The following is a 19562-nucleotide window of genomic DNA, read 5'->3' as shown; positions in this document are numbered from 1 at the left end:
CTGGTATGTCCCTCACTGCCCTCCTCACACGACTTGCTCAGAACTGGAAAGGTGCCCTCCCGGGCCTTTCCGCAGGCTCTGGGGACAGGCCGGGGGCATCACCTTGGGGTCCAGGGTGCTCACAATTCATAATCACGTCACACCGGACAAGGTCTGGCCACGGAGGGGCTCCCACTGGACCTCCCCCAGGCCTGGGGGCCTTGATCCCCTCGTCCTGCATCCCTCCCCCCCCCCCCCCCCCCCCCCCCCCCCCCCCGCCAGGAGCAGGTGCAACCTCCCCGCCCACTCCCTGCCCTCCGGGTGTGAGATGACCAGCTGGGAGGCGCATGCAGGGGCTCTGGGGGGACGGGGGGGGGGGGGGGGCAGGCGAGGCAGGTCACAGGGTTCCCGGGGCCTTCCTGTCTGGCTTGGAAAGCTCCCTCTCTTGTTTTCCGCTCTGTTTCCAGAACAGGATGTGGGACAAGCAAGCATTTAAGGACAAGAGGACCCCTCGACCAAAATGAAACCAGAGATGCTGATACGGGGCCCCTCGACGCTGCGGGGCTCCAGCTCGGGCAGCTCCCGGGCCCCAGGCGCGCGACAGGGCGCCCGCGGCCCCGGACCACCCCGCAGGCAGCGCGGGGCGCCTGGACGCGGGGAGAGGGCGGGCCGGAGACGGTTGCCAGGGAGACGGCAGGCTTAGCCAATCAGCAGGGTCCACCGCCGGGCGGCGGGCCGCGCTCGGCGGGGCGACGCTGCCCTCTGGTGGCGGTCGCGGGTGCCGACAGCCTGTGCTGCAGTGTCCCCAGGCACCCGGGGAGGTCTGACCTCATTCCAGGTGCATCACACCTGTCCTGAGGGGCAGGGGCTTCTCGGGGAGAAGGCTGAAAACCTCCAGGTGTGGCGAGGTTCCCGCCCATCCCGTGCTCCAGGGACGTCACTTTTTGTCGGAATCACGCCCACGTGCAGCCCCACAAGTCAAGGAAAGGGGTTTGCAGGGACTACAAAGAGCCCGTGAAGTGTCTCTTTGAATTTGACTCCGTTCAGCGCCGTAATCCGCAGAGTTCAGCGTGTGCAGAGATCGGCTTTACTGAACCCGCTAGTTCCATAGCATATGTATCCCCTAAAGTTGCAACATCCAGGGACTTCCAGCTTGGAATAATTGGATGGCGCCACCCACTGTCCACCCGGAGATGTGCAACCCAGCTGTACAAGCGGCCGTAACTCCTGGGCTAGGGGAGGGGGTCCGGGACCGTTGGAATTCCTGGAGCCCTAAGAGGGCCTGTCCAAAGTCACAGGGGTGGCCGCCCAAGGGGGCTGGCTCCAGACCCTTAAGCCGGCTGCCCACTTGCCCCCTCACCCCCAACTGACCCAGGGGAGCAGGTGCACAGTGACAGTTCCGGCTGACTGGCTGGCGGGTGCCCTGCCTCCACTCTCCTGAAGCCGCCGCAGACCCAGCCCGTCAGGCCTCGGTCTCCTGCCCCCAGACAAGACCTCAGAGTCCTTCTCAGCACAGTGCTCCAGGCAGCTCTGCCATTGGTTGGAACCGGCAATCAGCCCGCCCCCCAATCCAGTCGGTTTCCTCCTAGCTCGTTATGTGTGTGTGTGTGTGTGTGTGTGTGTGTGTGTGTGGATTGCTTTTGTTTTCCTAATGAAAATCCACCTGCTGTCGTAGCCCACGGTCATTGGAGTTGTCCTCACTGGCAGACTCCCACGCCCCTCCCTCCGACCTGCTCCCCCCACCCTGGGGCCCTCTGAGACCTCATGGCCCTCCCGCAACGCCCGTATCTTGGTCCTCGGCCCCGTGGGCAGCCTCCACTCGGCCCACCGGGGACCCTGCAGCCCAGGCGAGTCCCGCCTTCCACTCCCAGCCCCCACTCCCCACCCCCTGCACTGACGGCCTGCTTGCTCTCCCCTCCTACGACCCTGGCCACCCAACCCCGGACGGGGAGAAACTCTCAGAAACCCTGCCTGTCTGGCGGGAAGGCTTGCCTGCAGGTTCCTGGCTCTGGGGCCCCTCCGCCCCGGGTCCGGCGGGCCTGGGGCTCGGCCAGTGTTGCAGGAGAGCTGGGGGCTGAACCACAGAGCGTAACGTGCGCGCCGTGTGGCCCCTGCTTCCGAGGTCCCCAGTGTGCTCAGGACCCTGGGTGCCCTCCTTCCCTCCCCCTTCCTTTCCTCTCCCCCCTCCCTCCCTCTCTCTCGCCTCTAAATATGAGATACTAATAAGGGCTTGCTGTAGAATCTTTCTGGAAAAGCCGAGTCTTCACTGACAACAGCTGGAATAGCTCACAGGGAAACGCGTGGGTTTCCGTAAGTAAGAGCTCAGACAACAGTCGATGACTTTTTTTTTGTATACATGCCGCTTCGCTTTTCTAAATAAACTTTTTGAATTTCGAACAGCATTAGGTTTACGGAGAGGTACAAACACGGCTCAGAGGCCCCCCGCGCTGAGCCCCCCCGCCCTGCCCCCCCCCCCCCAGCGGCCTTTCCACGCCGTCCTGTCACGCTGCTGGGCACATTTGTCCTAACAAACGAGCCAGGACTGGTGTGTCGGGACTTTGTTTTTCGCCCAGTGCCCTCTTCCTGCCCCCAGGATCCCCAAGACCCCACGTGACATTTAGCCACCACGTCTCCTTGGACCCCTCTGGAAGGAGAGTTGCCCAGACTTCCCTTGTTCCGAGGACGACGGGCCGGGCGGCCCGTAGAGTGTCCCTCCGCGGATCTGCTCCCCAGGTGGGTGCTTAGGTGGGTGGGGGTGGGGACCACCAGGTGAGGCACCGTCCTCACCACATCGTCTCGGGGCGCACGCCGTGGCCGTCACCGGCGGTGGCTCTGGCCACTGGCCGAGGTCACATTGCCCGGCTTCTGCACTGTGGGGCCCCCTTCTGCCTTTCGACACCGTCCCTCGGCCCAGCCCGCGCTCGGGAGCGGGGTCAGGCACCACCTCCCGGGCGCGAAGCATCTACGCCAACTATCTAGCATTTTTCTCGCAGCTCTCTGACCACCTCCCCGTAATGTGTTCAGGTGAGCACGGACGGACTCACGGGTGTCTGTGTCACAGCTGGAGCCGTCCGCCAGCATGACCTCCCTCCGGCGGCCTGGGCCACCCGGAGCCGTGCGGGTCACGCCCCGTGTCCGTCCGATGAGCCCCACTCCTGGGCCTTCGCCGTTCTGGTTGACCGGACCCCTTTCCCTCTCTGGCCCTGAGACGCTCTGGGCTCCCCAGGTTCGTCTCCCGCCCACCAAGCTCTAGAATCGGCCCCGTCAGAGGCCGGGGTCTGGGTGCCCGCCGGCGGCTTCTGGTCCCCTCGGCTGACAGCGCGGGGAGGTCCCGTGTGCCTCCCAGCAGGAGCGCGCACTCCCGTCTCCAGCTCTGACCCGCCGCGTGGCTGCCGCAGCCTCTGTCCCCGCCAGCCTGTCACCCCCACTCCGACAGGGACAGGCCCGAGCCCCCCCGCACTTAAAGGCACGTGCCAGATGGGCCCCAGCTCGCCCGCACACGCCCCCTCCGCCTTTAGCTTTGCAAACCCCCACCTCTGCCCCCCCGCCCCGCCTCCCCCCGCCATCCGCGAGGCGGCCGTGCACATGGCACTACATGCGGGAGCCTGTTCTGCGCCCGTCTGCCTCCGCCCCGGCATTCTCCGGGCGGCCTGGGGCCCTCGGTTTGCACACCGCAAGGCCCCCTGCTGGGGCGGCCGAGGGCTGTGGGTTTTGACAGGCGCACAACGCCACGCACCCACCGTTTCGGGGCTCGCCGCCCCAAAGGGTCCCCTGCGCTCCACCTGCCCAGCCTCCCCCTGCCGAAACCAGTGTCTGCTCGCCCGCTCGGTGGCTTTGTGTTTTCCAGGAGGCCCGGTGAATGGAGCCACACGCTGCGTGGCCCTCTCTCTCCCCGGCCTCCACCGGCCGCCAGCACGCGTGCGCGATGCGTCCAGGTCCCTCTGTGGCCTGACAGCTCATTTCTCGTTCTCGCTAAGGGTGCTCCGTGTCCATCACCTAACCGGGGCGGGGGGGGGGGGGGGTCTGGCTGCTTCCCATGCGGGCCGATGGTGACCAGAGCTGCCGTGAGCGTTCGTGTGCGGGCTTGGGTGGGCGTGTCGTCAGGGCCGTTGTGTAAACGGCCAGCCGTGTGATCGCTGGGCGACATCTCGCTCTGGGGGAACCCACCGCCCGCCTTGCAGCCTCCTCTGAGGGAGACGACGTGCGGAAGTCTCTCCACCTTCGAAGCTCCCACCTGGCCTCGGGGAGCTAGAACGTCCGGCGAGGGAAGGTCCGCAGGCCTCGGCCGGCCTGCTCTTCCCCCAGGCGCTGCCTGGAGGCCGCGGTCCAGGCTCCACTGCCCTGTGCGACCCTGATTTGTCTCCTTCCCTCCGAGGTGACTCTCAACTCGGAGCCTTCGCAGAGCACGCTCTCGACTGCGTTCACCCGGCCACAGACGGAAGGCTGAGGCCCGGGAGGTACGCGTTGCACCCCCAGATCTCCAGCTGGGGTTGGACCGGGGGCCCGGCTTCCTGACCCTCCAGCCTCCCGGGATGGCCCTGGCCACCGTGGCAGCTGCTGGTGTGGGCAGGGCAGGGGAAGCCAGGCCCTCTCCCGTCTGCACCAGAGGCCTGTCGTCCCCACCGCCGGGGAGGCCGTCGAAGCTGCTCCCCAGCCCTGCTGCACCGGGACACCCCTGAAGGGCAGGCGGCCAAGGAAGGTGCCATCTGGTTCATTCCGGCCCCTGCCCCGTGATCCTCTCTGGGCAGCGGGCCAGACTGGCCCGGAAGCTCCCAAGCAACCCGTGCCCGTACACACCGCAGCCAACACTGGTCCCCACGCCAGTCCCCCAGTGGGAGCGGGTTCTCAGCCCCGGCGTGTGCAGCGTGCTCTGCTTCATAGGCGTTGGTCACAGACCCCACAGCCAGCCCTGCCAGCTTGGGTCAGGGCCACCAGGTATCAAGACAGGGCCTGAGGCTCAGGGTCAAGAACAGCTGTGCTCGGGTTGCAGTGCGGAGTCCAAGCGGTGGGGCATGTCGTCCAGTGAACGAATGAACGAATGAATGAATGAAGTCCCCACCCTCCAGATTCCCACCGCCCCCCCCCACCCCCCCACCCCCGCACAGGCAGCTCCAACCTGCCCTTGGATTTTCACCTTCAAGGGCACAATGATGCCCCACCTTCTGGGTCCCCATCTCCAAAGCCACCTCCTGGGCCCCCGGCCCCAGAACCCGGGCCCACAGCCCTGGCCTTCTCCAGAGGTGGACCTCGGGGGCTCTCTGTCTCTCTAAAGGCTCCAGCCCCAGCCCCTGTCCAGGTCCTCGCCCCGTGTTGGAGTCTCTTCACAGCAAAATAAAACAGCATGGTGGCAACTTCAGAGCATCTGACCTGGATGACCAAGGTCTCGTACACCCACATCACAGTTCTGGGGTGTGAGGCCTTTTGCCTTCATTGTGGGCGGGGGCGGGGAACCGAGGTCCAGGCGGAGCACACAGTGGCTGGGCTGCCTGGGCCCCCGCTGGGCGTGTCCACAAGGCACATGTGCTGGCTCCACCCCAGACCGTCACATTTATGGGCTCGGGGGCTGGGAGCCGGCTCCTGGGGACGCTGATGCACAGAGAATCAGGAGCCGCCGCGGGTAGGGGCTGCAGGGGCGCCTGCTGACTGACGGATGGGACAAGAAGGGAGCGGAGGAGGCAGGGTGAGCTCTGCCCCGGCGCCTCCAGCAGAGGGCAGTGCTGCTCTGTGCCTTGGGCACCCGGGCGCCAGGGGTTGGGGTCTGGCTTCCCGAGGGGGCTCCCCCCACCCCCAGAGGACTCCCCAGGGGCTCTGCATGCGTCAGGGAGGCTGACCTGGGTGCCCTGGGCCCGGCGGCTGGAGGGCGGCTACAAACAACGCGATGGCGATATTCTGACACTCCCAGAACACAAGGTCCCCAGCAGCCCTTGAGTTTAGGGACAGATGGGACCGTTTGGGCACTAGGGGCTGGGGACTGAGATCTTTACATGGTCTCCCCTCCCGAGCTCCAGCCCCTTGCTGCCTGAGGTCCCCACAACTTCCCTGACCGGCTCCGAGGGGTTCCTGTCACTGGATGCTGCTGTCCTCATGCCCAGCGATAGCACCAGCTCCTGTCATGTGTGTCCTAGGCAGGGTCTCTCCCCTGCAGCCGCCACCCCCCCCCCCCCATTTCCCATCCTCCCATCACACTGCCTGCTTGCTTCCTGATGGCAGGGCTAGCCCCTTCCTGTCACTAGCGAGTGAGTGCTCAGCACCGTCCCTCCAAATCCCCCTGCCCCACACTCACCTCTCCCGTTACCAACCCCAAGCCCTGCTGGCCGATCCCGCTGGTGGCAAACCTATCAAGCCCAGCATCTCTGGTCCAGGTGACGGCCCCAGGCAGGTGTCACTGAGGCAGCTGGAGGCAGCAGGGAGGCCCGAGGCCAGGTGGCTGTGCCGTGTGGGCCCATGCGGAGCCCGGGGCCTCTGCTGGACCACTGGAAACTCAATAGGACAGAGCGGTGCTCCCGCTCCGGGGGGTCACCAGGGCCCCTGCTCACCGCAGGAAGTTGGCGTCAGAACCTTGCCCACCTGGACTCACTTGCCTCCTGGCCCCATCCTTCAGCCTGACTCCTCTGTGCTCCCTCACCGGGATGTGGGGGCGGGGGGGTAAGCACGCTGTCCCAGGTGTGCTCCCCAGAGCCTGCGTCCTGGAGAACCCTTGGGAGGACCCTGGGTTGGGGCAGGGTGGCCCCCACAGAGGTCATCTCAGGCCCCTGGCCACCTGGGACTGACTCAGACTGACAGAGAGGGCCAAGCAGCTCGGCCCCCACCTGGAGCCCCCCCCCCCCCCGCCCTCCCCCACCCCCTCCCCTGCCCCGGCTCATTAGGAAGACACAGGTCTGCCCTCCGAGCACCAGCGCAGGGCCTGGGCAATACTGCTTTCCTGGTCTCCCGCAAAGGACCCTCGAGGCCCCTCCTGGCTCTGCAGCTGTCCGGGCCGCTCTCGGACGGGGACATTTACACCTGGGGCCCTCCCAGCCCACAGGAGCCCTCCCCACACGACCACTCCCGAGGGCCTCGTCCAGAGCCGGGCTGGCACCTGCTCGGGGCACATGACCGTCGCTCAACAGTGGGTTTGGTCGCGTGGAAGGTAGGAGAAGGGCTCCGTCAGCAGGGAGGGACCCTCCCAGTTCTCCAGGCCCTCCCAGGACCAACCCGCCTCCAGACCAAGGAAGCGGCCCCCCGCGGCTGGTATATACGTGCTTTTGACAAGAACAGAGCGTGGGCCAGTCCTGGCAAGGCCGGGGGGGGGGGGGGGGGCTGTGCTGCGGGGAGAGGTGGGGCTCCCCATGCCCGCCCCCTTCCAGGCTGAGCTTGTCCCGGCTGAGCTCCCGCGGGCAAGGCCAAGGCCTTGACCCAGGGGAGGGTACACGGAGGGAGCAGCAGGCCTGACAGGAGTCTTAAACTGATATCAAACCACGTAGTCACTTGCTCTAGTCCCACTGGTGCCCCCGACCCAGCCCTGGGGCCTGGGGAGCGACTCGAGGTGGCGGTGCAGCCGCCTCGTCAATAAGCCCCGGGGGGGGGGGGGGGGGGGAGAAGGCGGGTGAGCCGCTCCCGCTGTGACCGCCTCGCAAGTGCTGGGGCTACTGAGGTCCTTGCACCCGTGGGTGTGTGCGTGTCCTGTGTACACTGTGGGAACGTACGTGTGCGTGCACACGCGTGTCTTATGGGTACGTGTCGCGTGGGGGGGCCAGTTGTGCACGTGCATACGTGGGTGAACGCACACACGTTGTGTGTTCGCGTGTCGTTTGCGTGCACGTGTGAGCACATTCGGGGGGGGGGGTAACGAAAGGGGAGCCCCCGGCCTGTGGTCGGCTGCACGCGTTCCGGCCGGGAGCCACCCTCACCCTCGGGCCAGCTGTCTGGTGCCACAGAGCAGGACCCCGCCCTCAGGGCTCCCAGAGCCTCCCTGGGAAGGTGCCCGCTGGACAGAGGGTACACGGGAGGGCACAGGCACCACCTCCAAACCGTGGCCTGGCCCGGCCCGCAGGCAGCGTGGACACGAAGAGCATTTATCACACGGGACGCAGCAGACGGGGTGTCATCACCTCGTTATTAACGGGGCAGCGAGGTGACCTCCTTCGTCTTGTGGCCTGTGTGGGGACCGCTCCCCCGTTCGGGCTCGGGCAGCCTGGGGCAAGGCAGGTGGCCGCTTGCCCGGCGCCCACGGATGTGGGGGGGCCCTCTCGGACCTCTGGCCCGGCCCCCGGGGGGCTCCGGAGCCGAGCAGACCTGGGAAGGCCCCCCCACCTCGGCAGCCAGAGGCCCCGCTCGCCCCTCGCCCGGCCGACTTCCAGACCCAAAGCGGGAGGCCTCCCCGCCCCCCCCCCCCCCCCCCCCGAACAAACGAGAACCGAACGGGGATGTATTTTTAAACGCTCATATTTTGTTTCTCCTCTCAGTTTTTCTGTGTTTCTTTCCACGTTCTGACACCGTTGTTCGTCCGTGCCCGGCACCTGCGGTGGCGGTGTTCAGAGAACAATCACGCAGGGAAGGAAGTTCACAGCCAAACAGAGTCTCGGGAAGGCCGGCTGGCAATGGGGGCGGGACACCGCCAGGCTTTAAAGACCTCTCGGAAGGGGAAGAAAACCCTTGAACGTCTCCGCCCCACCCCCGCCCGAGGGGGACGTCTGCGCAGAGCGGTTCGTACAAAGCCCGTGCGCCGCGCCCCAGGCTTCGCGGGGGGAAGCTCTCGCCTCCGTGTCCAGAAGCAGAAACAAAACAGGTCCCACCCCCCCCCCCATCATCCAAGTATACATGAGGGATAAAATTACATTTGTACAAAAATAGATTTTTTTTTTTTTACCTTTCCCGATGCTTTAGACATTTTATCTCTGTACGTACTTGTCAACCTCTCTAAAGCGTTAGCTACGCGTCCCAGCTAAGGCATGGCTAAGGATGGGGGACCGATGAAGCTGCTCGCTCCAAAGCATCTTAAAATAGATGCACTCCTTGCCTCGACATATTCGTTCGAACCCGGATCTCGCCAAAGGAGGGGTCCTTATTACTTGCTCACGTGAAGCAAACGTACGGGAACACGGGAGGAGGGGGAAAGTCTGGATTAAAAATGAAAACAAAACGTGGTAACTGCTACGCGTGTGCTGCGTGTCGACGGCGTGGGGCTCCACGCAGTTCCTCTCTGTACAGCACGGACATTTTGCACCACACCCCTGCGAGGGCAGGGACCAGGCCACGCGCCCGAATTCCGTGATGGGGACAACATCAGCTGATTACCCACTGGCTGCACGTCCGGCCGGGCCCTCCTAGGGGCCCCCCGCAGAGGAGGGAGCCCTGCCGTGGCTCCCCATGCTTGCCGCCGGCCCGAATCCTCTAGGAACGCCGAGACTTGGAAAGCCGAGGGCGTGGGGCCATCTTCCCCCAGCGACCGTGTGTTTCCAGGTGACAAGGGCAGGCTGGCTTCCAAGGAGACACTTGACGGGGGCTGGGGGTGGGGGGGGCAAGCCAGAGCCTGGCTTTGCGGACACCTTGCAGACGCGGGACGCGGTCATCTGGGCTCCTCTGCTGTGGGAACCCCGTCTGCATGTCAAAGCGGGGCAGTGAGTCCGCGGAGCAAGTGCGCGGAGGCACCTGCAGGCCGGGGCCCGGGCGGCGTCCGGCCCGGCCGAGGCGGGACGGGCAAGAGGTGGCTAACGAGCTGATGTTAGTGCTATCTTTAGAAAATTAAAGATTGTCCCACCAAAATAATAATAATAATAATAATAATAATAATAATTACAAAAAAATCACCTTAATGGAACCAGATTGGTAATACTATTAAAGGTCTGGTCACGTAAAAATCCCACCTCTCTACTGAGCAACGGGCCGTCTCCCCATCTACCGCCTTCTCAAACGGCACTGGATGGATGACAAGCACAGCAGACAGATGGAAGAGACGGGCAGCCCAAGGGCCTGGGACGCTGTGCCTGCGGGCTGTGGGGGGGCGGGGCGCAGAGGGGCTGGGGGTGTCGAGGCAGCGGGAGCCCGGGGGCCTCAGTGCTTTACGGACTAACAGCCGGGGCCCCCGGGGCCCGGAACGATGACGTTCCCACGTGCCCGAGGGGGCGGGGTGGGGAGGACCGGGTGCAGAAGGCACCAGGGAGGCCAGGTGACGGGCAGTCTACCATTTATTTCCACGACCGGGGACCCCGCGAGGGAGTCCCCAAGCGTCCCTGCGTCGCTGCTGGCCACAACGGAGCCCCCAAAGGCTGCTGAGACTTGGGGGAGCGTCTGGGAGCTGGGCAGGCCCCAGCACACCCCGCCTCTGCCGCCTGCCTAGCAGGGGACACCTCCCCACGTGATGGACAGTGGAGAAAGGAGGGTTTTGTGCCACCTCAGAGCCTCTGCCCGGAGCCTCACTTTCCAGCTTGGCCGGGGACTCTGGAAGGAAAAGAGCCACAGCTACTTTCCCCACGGAGGCCTGAGGGCCAGCAGGCCTGCCTCTCCGCATCCTGCCTCAGGAACCCCCCCCCCCCTGCCCCCGCCCAGGGTACAGGTCATCCCCTCAAGGGCCGAGAGGGCAGGAGCTGTCTGCATCCCCTCACCCCCCATCCCTGCTCAGGCCCCCACTAGTGACAAACGCTGGGTTCATGGAGTATGAGGCGTGAGAATGGAAAGTACTCAGACCAAAGGGAGGGCATTACAGTGCAAAAGAAGCCGGTTCAACCTGAGAGAGCCCCTGCACCCCCGGAGCTCGGAGCGTGCCCCCCCACCCCCGCCCAGGAGGCAGCGCCCCTGCCCGGGTCGGCAGAGATGCTACGGAAGCAGGTGCTGGGCTGGACTGGGGAGCCATGAGCTGGAGCAGGTGTCCGATGGAGCCCCACATAAGGCTGTTGCCCAAGCAAGACAGCAGCCGGGCTGGCTGTCCCCGAGGGGCATCTAACCGCAGGCCCGAGGATGCTGGCACGCGACGTCCCCGATTCCAAGAGGTTCCTACACACAACAGCCAGCCAGCAAAGGGGGCCTCTCTCCCAGCAGCTCCAGGAAGCAGCCCCACCGTCCTGCCGGGCCTCTGGCTCTCCATGCCCCCCCACCCCTGCGGGCCTCCCCTCCTCCCACCCTGCGGGCCTCCCCGGAGGCCATCTCTGCCCGCGAGGTCAGCTGAGTCACACCAGCGTGGCCGGGACTTCTAGGAAGGCCGGGAAGCAGGCTCGCCCTCCAGGAACCGGGCGCGAGCCCGCCCCTCCTCACAGGCCCCCTCCTCACAGGCCGAAACAGAAGGCAGAACGGAGGACGGGCCACGCACTGGGTCTGGCTACCCTGGGTCGGACGGGGCTGTGCGAGCGAAGAAGCTGAAACCAGGGTGATGCAGAGAGAAAACCGAGGTGGGAAGGTGGGTGACCCCAGTCCCGGCAGCCTTGAGGTGGCCCCAGAACCCTGCACGGAGGTCAGTTCCCGTTCCGGTCGGCTCGGGGGCGAGGTTGCAAGCCATCTTTGGGAAGGGGCTGCTGGCCCGTCCCTGCGACCGAAGGGGAGCCCGGGGCCCCAGAGCCCCTCTCAAGTGCCCCGGGGCGGGGGCGGTGCAGGTGGGGTCGTTGGCACCCCGCCACTGACGCTGGGCGGGGCGCGCTGGCCGGGGGGCACCTGACGGGCGGCGAAGGGGTCACTGCAGACACAGGAGGGTGGCGCGGGATGTTCCAATCACCAGCGGCTGCTACAGCTCCAGGGCAGGCCGGCGGCCAGGTGAGCCGCGCTGCCCTGAACGTAAGGAGGCCTCGGCAACTCTTAGGCTTAGCAGGCTGCGCCCCCACGTCGAACAGGCCAGGCGGAGAAGGGGCAGGGACGGGGCTCGGCCGGGACGAGCAGCTGGCGGCCAGGCGGGGTGGCCAGGCCGGGGGTGGGGGAGCAGGCGGGCGCGAAGGACGGGCCGCGGGCCTAAGTCATTTGGTGTGGAGCTTCCAGCATCTCCATGAGGAAGGTGTCGATGGGCGTGTCCCCGATGAGTTTGAAGAAAAAAAGGTGTTCCAGGCACTTGAGGCCGATGGAGCGCAGAGCGGGAAGGCGCAGCAGCAGCTTGGCGAACCTGTGGGAGGGCCCGTGGAAGAGGAAGCGGGCGGCCCTCCCCCCTCCCCCCTCCCCCTTTCCCTGTGCGGTGGCCGCCTGCTGGGCGCCTGGGGACGGGACCCAGGTTGGTCCTGCGCCCACCGCCCACTGCCCAGCGGTGCTGAGCCCGAGGGGGAGGTGGGGCCGCTCAGCCGGCCAGGGCCTGCGGGCGGGAACAGGCGGGGTGGACACAAAGACCCCGTAGGAAGATCCAGGGAAGAAAGACCTGGGATGAAGAGTCAGAGCCAGGCAGTGGCTGGGCTGGCGCAGGCTGAGTCGGCATTACGGGAAAGCTAAAATATGTGGGCTCTCTCCAAGGGCAATAGGGAGCCACGGCCGGATTTTAAGTCGGGGAGAGAGCTACAAAAACGGATCTGAGTATCAGCAGTGCCTCTGGCCACAGCGGGGGACTAAGGTGGGGCCGTTTGTGGGCCGGGCAGCAGGTCTGTGCTCGAACAAGCCTCACCCCATAAAGCGCTGGCATCCTGAGGGGCCCCATACCAACGCCCACCCCTTCCCCAGAAATAGCTCTATTGGAGCTGGGCCAGAGGCATGATCCCCAGGCCCTGCCCGGCCCCTGGGGGTGGGGAGGGGCAGACTGACTGGGGGAGGGAAGGGGGAAGGCTGGGGCTCTTGGAGGAGGGACACCAGGCTTAGCTGCTCTCCCACCAAGGATAGTGCCCTGTCCCCTCCGGGGATGTCCACAGCTGCCCCCCCCCCCCCCCCCAGCAACCACACGGACCCTCGAGGGGCTGCGGGGCCTCGTTAACTATTCACAGCGTCTGTATTTCAGGGGAGAAAGCCCTGGGGTTGGCTGCCATGCAACCCACGTTTTAAAGGCAAAAACGCAGCATAGAGGCTGGACCGGGGCCAGAGAAAGCGGTTTTCTGCTGAGCTGGCGAGATGGGCTGCGGCGTGCAGCCAGGAAAAACAAGCAGGCCTGCCCTCCATCCTCCCCGGGAAGTTTCAGTTTAAACCAAACCAGATGAGGCTGGGAGGGAGCGGGGCACAGTCGGGTGCGCGAGCCAGAGGGCACCGCGGGGCGGGCGGGGGAGAGGGAGGTCTGGTGTCCCGGGCTGGGGGGCACACGCCCTGCCAGGAGAGGCCCTTCCGGAGGGAGGGGCTAGAGGAGGACGACAGGCACAGCAGCACCAAGCCACCTCCTGTGCGGCTGGCACTGTGGACCCAGAAATGAGGCCCAGCCCTTCCGGTGGCCCCCGTCAGGCGGGAGGCAGACTCTGAACACGTTTAGGAAGCACCCGCTCTGCGCTGGCCCCCGTCCCTGCTGGGGGCTAGCACGCAAAGGCCCCGCCTCTAGGGGTTCCCTTCGGGGCGGAGGAGACCGCGGGCTTCATTTTCATACCCCGCAGAGACCAGCACCTGCCGCGTGCGGACCGTTTCCGGTGAGTTACAGGGGTGTGACAGCGCATCCGCGGGGTCCCCGCCCTCCGCACACCTTCCCCGACGGAGGCGGTGCCGCCTTCTAGTTCCCACGGCCGTGCGGGAGAGCGGGTGGCCGTCCGGCCTGGGGCCGGGGGGGTCTGGAGTGAGGCCCCGAGGGCCCCCCGGGGCAGGGGGCCAGGGCCGCGGGCTCACCTTCCTGGCTGCTCAGGGTATTTGTGCTTGCAGTATGCCTCCAGGGACGCGTAGACCTTCTCCCGCAGGGCCTCCACCTCCGCTGGGTTCGAGAGCCCCTTGGAGTCTGCAGGGGAAGGGGCTGCGGGTCAGAGGCCTTGGCCCGGGAGGCTGCACGGGACACCCGGGCACTCAGGCGAGCTCCCCGCTCGGACGAGGCTGGCAGCCACGGGCGGGCTCTGGGTCCCGACCTGCCACTCGCTGGCCACGGGACCTCGGGCCCATCCCTGGACTTCGCGACACAGCTTCCCCATCGGGGCTTAAACACGAGGGGACCGCCCCCCCCCCCCACCCGAGTCCTGGGACCCTGAGGGCGGGAGCCCGGTCCGGAAGGGGCTCTGCCCGTGGACGGCGATGCCCGGGACCACAGCCACCAAAGCCTCCGGGGCCTGCCGGTGGGATCCGAGGCGCACGGGGCGGGCCGGGGCTCAGCTGGGTGAGCGTCGTGGGGCTCCCGGAACCAGTCGGAGCCCACCGGGCCAGGCAGTTCCATCCAGCGTCCTCTCTGCCTCCTTGTCTCCTGGGGCTTCCCAAGGCCCAACAAGCCAACGTCCGACGAGCCCATCTCTCCCCGCAGCAGCCAGCCCTTGGTGGTATCGCGCTAGGGTTCACGAGGCCCCGGGTCTGGTCCCAGCCAAGTGTGGTCCCACCTGATGGCTTGGGGGCCGGAGGCTGGAGCCGTCTGAAGCCGCCGCGGCCCCACAGCGGCTCAGCCACGGGACGGGCCCGCCGTCGGGTCGCCTCTGGGCCCCAGGTCGGGGGGCGCTCACAGCAGCACTGCCCCGGCAGCCTGACATCCCGGCAGGTGCGCCGAGGCCCGGCTTGAATGCCACGGGAGGCCTGGGGTCCTGGGCCTCTCGGGGACGCGCCAGGCTTCTCCTTAGCTCAGCGCCCCCAGGCCCTGAGGAGGCCCCAGCTCCAGCCATCTCCTTCCTGTCCCCAGCAGCCCCACACCCAGGACTCGGACAGCGAAGGGGCACCAGCGGCCGGGCCACGCACAACTTGAACGGGGACCCCACCGGGCGGGGCCGAGATGTGTGGCCCGGCCTCCCATGCTGGCAGGATCACAGGCTTAGAGCATAAATCTGGGGGACAAAATGCCCCACAGAAATGGGGTCTCCCCTAAAGGAGACGTTCACGGATCCACAGGCGGATTCCTTAGCACTGGAGCGGCCGCAAGGCAGGAGGGCAGGGGGCCCGCTAACCCCCCCACCCCCGCCCCCGCCTTCACCATGGCCCAGCCAGCTCGCCCACCCCTCCCTACAAGCCCGCGGCGGCCCCGAGCCTGCCCCCCTGCGTTCCCACCCGCCCCCAGCAGACCGTCCGGGCTCCAGACCTTCCCTACTGGAAGTTCACGAAGACGCTGCCGCTTCCAGCGACCGGGATTCTGGCGGCCGGTGGCGCCACGCCGCGGACGCGGGGCTCGGAGGGCTCGGCCACAGGCCCCGCCGCACCGCGAAGGAGGAGCGCGAGTCACTGAGCCCCACTGCCCGCGGAGGCCGCCACGTTCTCACGCTCACGAGAGCCACGAGGAGAAGGCGGCGTGGCCGCTCCGCCAGGAAGAGGCCACGAGCGATGGGCCGCGAGCGCCCGGGGCGTGCCAGGGGGGGCCGTACCGGGGTTGAAGAGGACGATGGCGCGCAGGCAGCCCAGCTCCGTCTTGTCCATCTGCATGTCCCGCATCTTGGACACGAGCTCCGTCAGCACCCTGCGGAGGACGCGGCACCGCGGTCCCAGTCAGGCCGTGGCCTCGCCGGGGACCCCCGCGGCTTCCCCAGAGGGCTCGCTCGGGAAGCGGCGTGGACGCCGGGCACAGCCGAGAACGGCCGGGCCGAACCGGGGGGCCGCCCGGCCGGGGCCTGACGTCCCCCCGCGCCCCACGTGTGGTCCCACCCGGGGACGGGCGGCTCCCTTTCCTTTCTCAGGACGGTCGGCAGGTGGGATTTGCCAGGAAGGGACCTGTGACAGCTGCACCGAGGGGAGCCAGGGACCCGGACACGGTGGGAAGAGTCCGCCGCCACGGCTCCCCACGGCTCGAAGCAGGGCCGTGGCGCACGGCACCCACACCGCTCCTGTGGGTCCCCCGGACGTGGCCCCCCTTGCTCCCTCCCAGCCGCCCGAGGGGGCTTCACTTCCAGACCAAGCCACGCCACCTGTCACAGGGCGGAGCCCCGACCCAACCTCAGCTGGCCCAGCCCCTGCGGGCAGCGGGCTCCTGGGTCCCCGGGCTGCCTGCGCTCCCCGACCTCGTTGGCCTGCTCACTGGCCCCCAGAACTCGACGGCCGTGTCCAAGAAGTGGCAAGTGGCTGGCGAGGCTGGGCCACAGGAGACCAAGGACGGTGGCCTGGGAAGAACCTGGATGCTCACCCTGAGGAGCCGGGGAGCCCCCAAGGGTCTGCGGGCTGGAGAGGGGAAGATCCCAGGGAGCCTCGGGGACAGAGTGGGAGGGAACAGGCGCTTACACGCCCCACCACCTCTGCTGCGGCCAGCGGGGCCCTGAGGCAGGGGTCACCCGTTCCATTCGCTCGAAGGGCAAGGAGGAGCAGATTCCTTCCGATGCCGCTCTGGGCCCACGCGGGGTACAGCCCCACGCCTCTGTCGCTGTCACCTCTCTAGCAGCTGTGACACAGAACTGGCGGCTGGGTGCACGGTTGGGGCTGCATTCCTAAAGCAAAGCAGATCCCAGCAGGCCATCCTCTCTAAAGAAGGCCTCTGTGGACAATGGTTGCACCCCGCAGCTGCCTTTGCTGGCACCTTGTACATCAGCCTGTTAAAGGCCCTGAGAAGTCCTGCAGCAGAGACACGCCTGTATGCTGTTTAAACCAGCATTTGCCAGGGTACGTGGCCACAGTCCGTTTGCACTTGACACATCCCGGGGAGCTGGAGGGCCGACTTGTACAGGGCAGCGTGGTTCCTGCGTTTATTCTCCCGTGGGTGACGGCCGGGGGGCCCCGCTCACCTCTGACTTCAGGGCTCCCATACTCGGGCTCCCTGGGAGCCCGGCCACCACCTTCCCTCACTGCTCCTGTGCTGCGTCCCCCGCCCCAGGGACCTTACGACGTCTCTCCCAGCCCCTCCTCTGCAGCTGGCTCAACCAGACACCCAGGTGCCTGCAGCCGGGGACGGGCAGCTCCTGTCCACCCTGCCGGGTGGAGCACAAGGGAGCTGTGTGTGTGGAGCCACGAGACCGGAGGCGCGGGGTTCCGCCACCCCCGCCAGCGCTGCCTCCCTGCGTGTGTGCTACGGAGCGCAGGGGTGCGGGGAGGTGAAGGCGCAGCGGCCGACACGGCAGGGCGCTCTCAGGCTTCGACGTATTAAAAACACAGCAGCTGCTGTAAGACGGTGACTCCTCCTTTTCAGAAAGTGCAGTGCTCCATCCCCAGCACAGGAGTTTAAAGAGAGCCAGGAGGGGACCCCTGGGTGGCTCCGTCGGTCAAGCTTCCGACTTCGGCTCGGGTCACGATCTCGCGGCCCGTGGGTTCGAGCCCCGCGTCGGGCTCCGCGCCGACGGCTCGGAGCCCGGAGCCCGCTTCGGATTCTGGGTCTCCCTCCCCCTCTGCCCCTCCCCTGCTCGTTCTCCCTCTCTCTCTCTCCCCCTCTCTCTCAAAAATGAGTAAACGTTAGAAAAATTTTTTCAAATAAAATAAAGTAAAGAGAGCCGGGAGGAAATAAATCAAAACGTTTAGGCTGCGGCTGTTGGGTGCCCCTCGCTGACAGACTTAGGGAGACGTGAACCTTCGTCCCTACACTTCCGTGTCCCCATCTGACACCCGCGTGAACGGAACCCACGCTAAGCGGGACGGGAGTGTGGGCCGGGGGCCCCACCTATCAAAGATGGCGCCCACCCCGGCGCTGTGGGCGCTGTTCCGGTGGACGTGCAGCCCGGTGGCCAGGAGGATCCCGTCCTTCACGGCGATGGACCGGTGGGAGAAGGAGGCGATGAGCAGCTCGTTCCAGCCTGGGGGGGAGGAGGGCGCAGGGTCACGCGGCTGCATCCGGGCCCCGGGGCCGCCCTTCGCCCCATGGGGCTGCCATCCAAAGGCAGCACGCTCTATCACAGGACCATCCCAGAGTGTGGTCTGGGGAACCCCTACACGAGCCTGCCACAGGGACAAGGTTCCCAAGCACCTGCGTTTGGCAAATGCCTCTTTCTTCTGCGGCACGAACTGGGGCAATAAAGGCCCTGAGAAGTCCTGTGTAGCTGGGAAGCCCGGAGCCTCCTCCCCAAGGACGGCGAAATTCACAGCCACACCCCCAAGGGCTCGGAAGGCTCCGGGCCCCGTGGCAGACGGGATCACGTAGACCATCCCGTTCAATACTGACTACAATCCTACAACAAAACCGGGAGCAGCCCCGTTTTACAGAAGGGGAAACTGAGGCACAGCAGGGGTTACCCCACCACAGTGAGTCAGGTCGAGAACGTGGGCCTCTGCCCACCTTCCCCTGACGGCTCTGGGTGTTGGGTTTTATGCCCCAACTAGAGTGGGAGCTCTTGGAGAAGGCGCCCCTCCCCTCCCCGCCAGGCTGGGGGCAGGGCCGGCCCCAAGAGCACCTGTCCTCCCCAGCCGGCCCTAGCCCTGACACCGTGGGATCACTCAAGAGTCACTCTGCTCTCCCTGCTGCCCCGCGTGGCCTGCCTGGTCCCCTCCCACCTCTGGGCCCGGCTGCCCTCTGCCATTCCCTCAGCGCCCAGCCGGGGGCAGGGCCGGGGTCGGGGTACGGCCTCAGCCGGTGGACACAGCACCACCCAGCACGTGCAGGTGGCCCGGTGGGGCAGGAGGCTGGCGGCGGGGGGGGGGGGGGGGGGGGGTGCCCCTGCCAGCACCCTCTGAAGGAAGGCCCAGCATAGCTGGTTCCCCAGTCCCTGCTGTCCCTCTGGCAGGAACTTGCTCTGAGGACCCTAGTCCCACGGCAGAAAACGGCACGCCCATCACGTGTCAGGAACTGGGCCCGAGCTGAACCCCAGTGCCGACGCTCCCACCCAGAGAAGGAGCTGAGGCCTCGGTGTGGGGAGAGGGCAGGACACACACACAACTCCCCCACCGGGGCAGCCCGTGACAGTCACAGTCCCCTCACCCTCTCCAGAGGTCCCCAGACAGCGCTTTACCTCTCAGCAGGCCGCTTAGAGACCCCAAACCCAATACCTCCTTCGGGAGGGCGGAGCGAGGCCAGACGGGGCAGGGAGCCCCACGCTGCGGGAGGATGGGGCGTCCCAACCACGGGGCCCCGAGGCCCATGCCCTCTCCCCTCCGATGCCTTCCCCGGCCCCGACCAGACCGGCCACTTACCTGCCCTCAGCAGGATGACCTGGTCGTCCAGGGGCAGCTCTGAGAAGTGTGGGATCCGCTTGGCCCACTCGACCAGGGTAAAGAGCTGCTTGTCCGCTGCCTGGCAGATGTTGGTGACGGGGTCGTTGGGCTGGGCGGGGGGAGGGGCACACAGTGAGCGCCCTGCTGGGAACGAGGCCCGGACCAGGTCCCCCACCCCCCCCGGCACCTGCCCCGGGCTGAGGAAGGCCGCAAGACCAATGTGCGAACGGGCCACTTTACATCTGCCTTTGGGGGCATGCCCCGGTGGGACGACGAAGGAGGAGACCGGGTCAGAGACGGGAACAGTGAGCAGGAGAGACGCTCGCTGGAGGACGCGAGCCAAGGACACCTCCGGCACCCGGAAGGGCAAGGGGGCGTCCTCCCCAGCAGGGCCCAGCCCTGCCACACCCGACCCCAGTCCGCAGACACGGATTTGGGACCACGGACCTCCAGGACCAGGACCCTAAGATAGTGAAAACGCTGCGGTCTGAATCTGAAGCACTCGGTGCGGGGCCCGGTGACCCTGTGGCGCAGTCGGGGAAGAGAAAGGCAGGTGT

The 19562-nt window shown here is 66.6% G+C and overlaps 1 protein-coding gene across 9 annotated transcripts in view; it reads right to left on the bottom strand.

Annotated features, from left to right (window-relative positions):
* Positions 1-8387: 8387 nt before the first annotated feature.
* The window catches only part of RXRA (retinoid X receptor alpha), a 95567-nt gene continuing 84392 nt past the window's right edge, over positions 8388-19562 (bottom strand). For all 9 annotated transcript variants that reach the window (XM_047829134.1, XM_047829138.1, XM_047829136.1 and 6 more), the window contains exons 6-10: positions 18985-19114; positions 17522-17654; positions 15312-15403; positions 13657-13762; positions 8388-12040 (exon numbers count right to left, since the gene is read on the bottom strand). In XM_047829134.1, the coding sequence (XP_047685090.1) occupies positions 11893-12040; positions 13657-13762; positions 15312-15403; positions 17522-17654; positions 18985-19114 (609 nt within the window). In that variant the 3' untranslated portion in view covers positions 8388-11892. The remainder of the gene's footprint in view (positions 12041-13656; positions 13763-15311; positions 15404-17521; positions 17655-18984; positions 19115-19562) is intronic.

This window comes from Prionailurus viverrinus, chromosome D4, assembly GCF_022837055.1.
Source record: "Prionailurus viverrinus isolate Anna chromosome D4, UM_Priviv_1.0, whole genome shotgun sequence".
In the NCBI taxonomy this organism is placed as follows: domain Eukaryota; kingdom Metazoa; phylum Chordata; class Mammalia; order Carnivora; family Felidae; genus Prionailurus; species Prionailurus viverrinus.
This window is presented reverse-complemented; position numbering and strand designations above follow the sequence as displayed.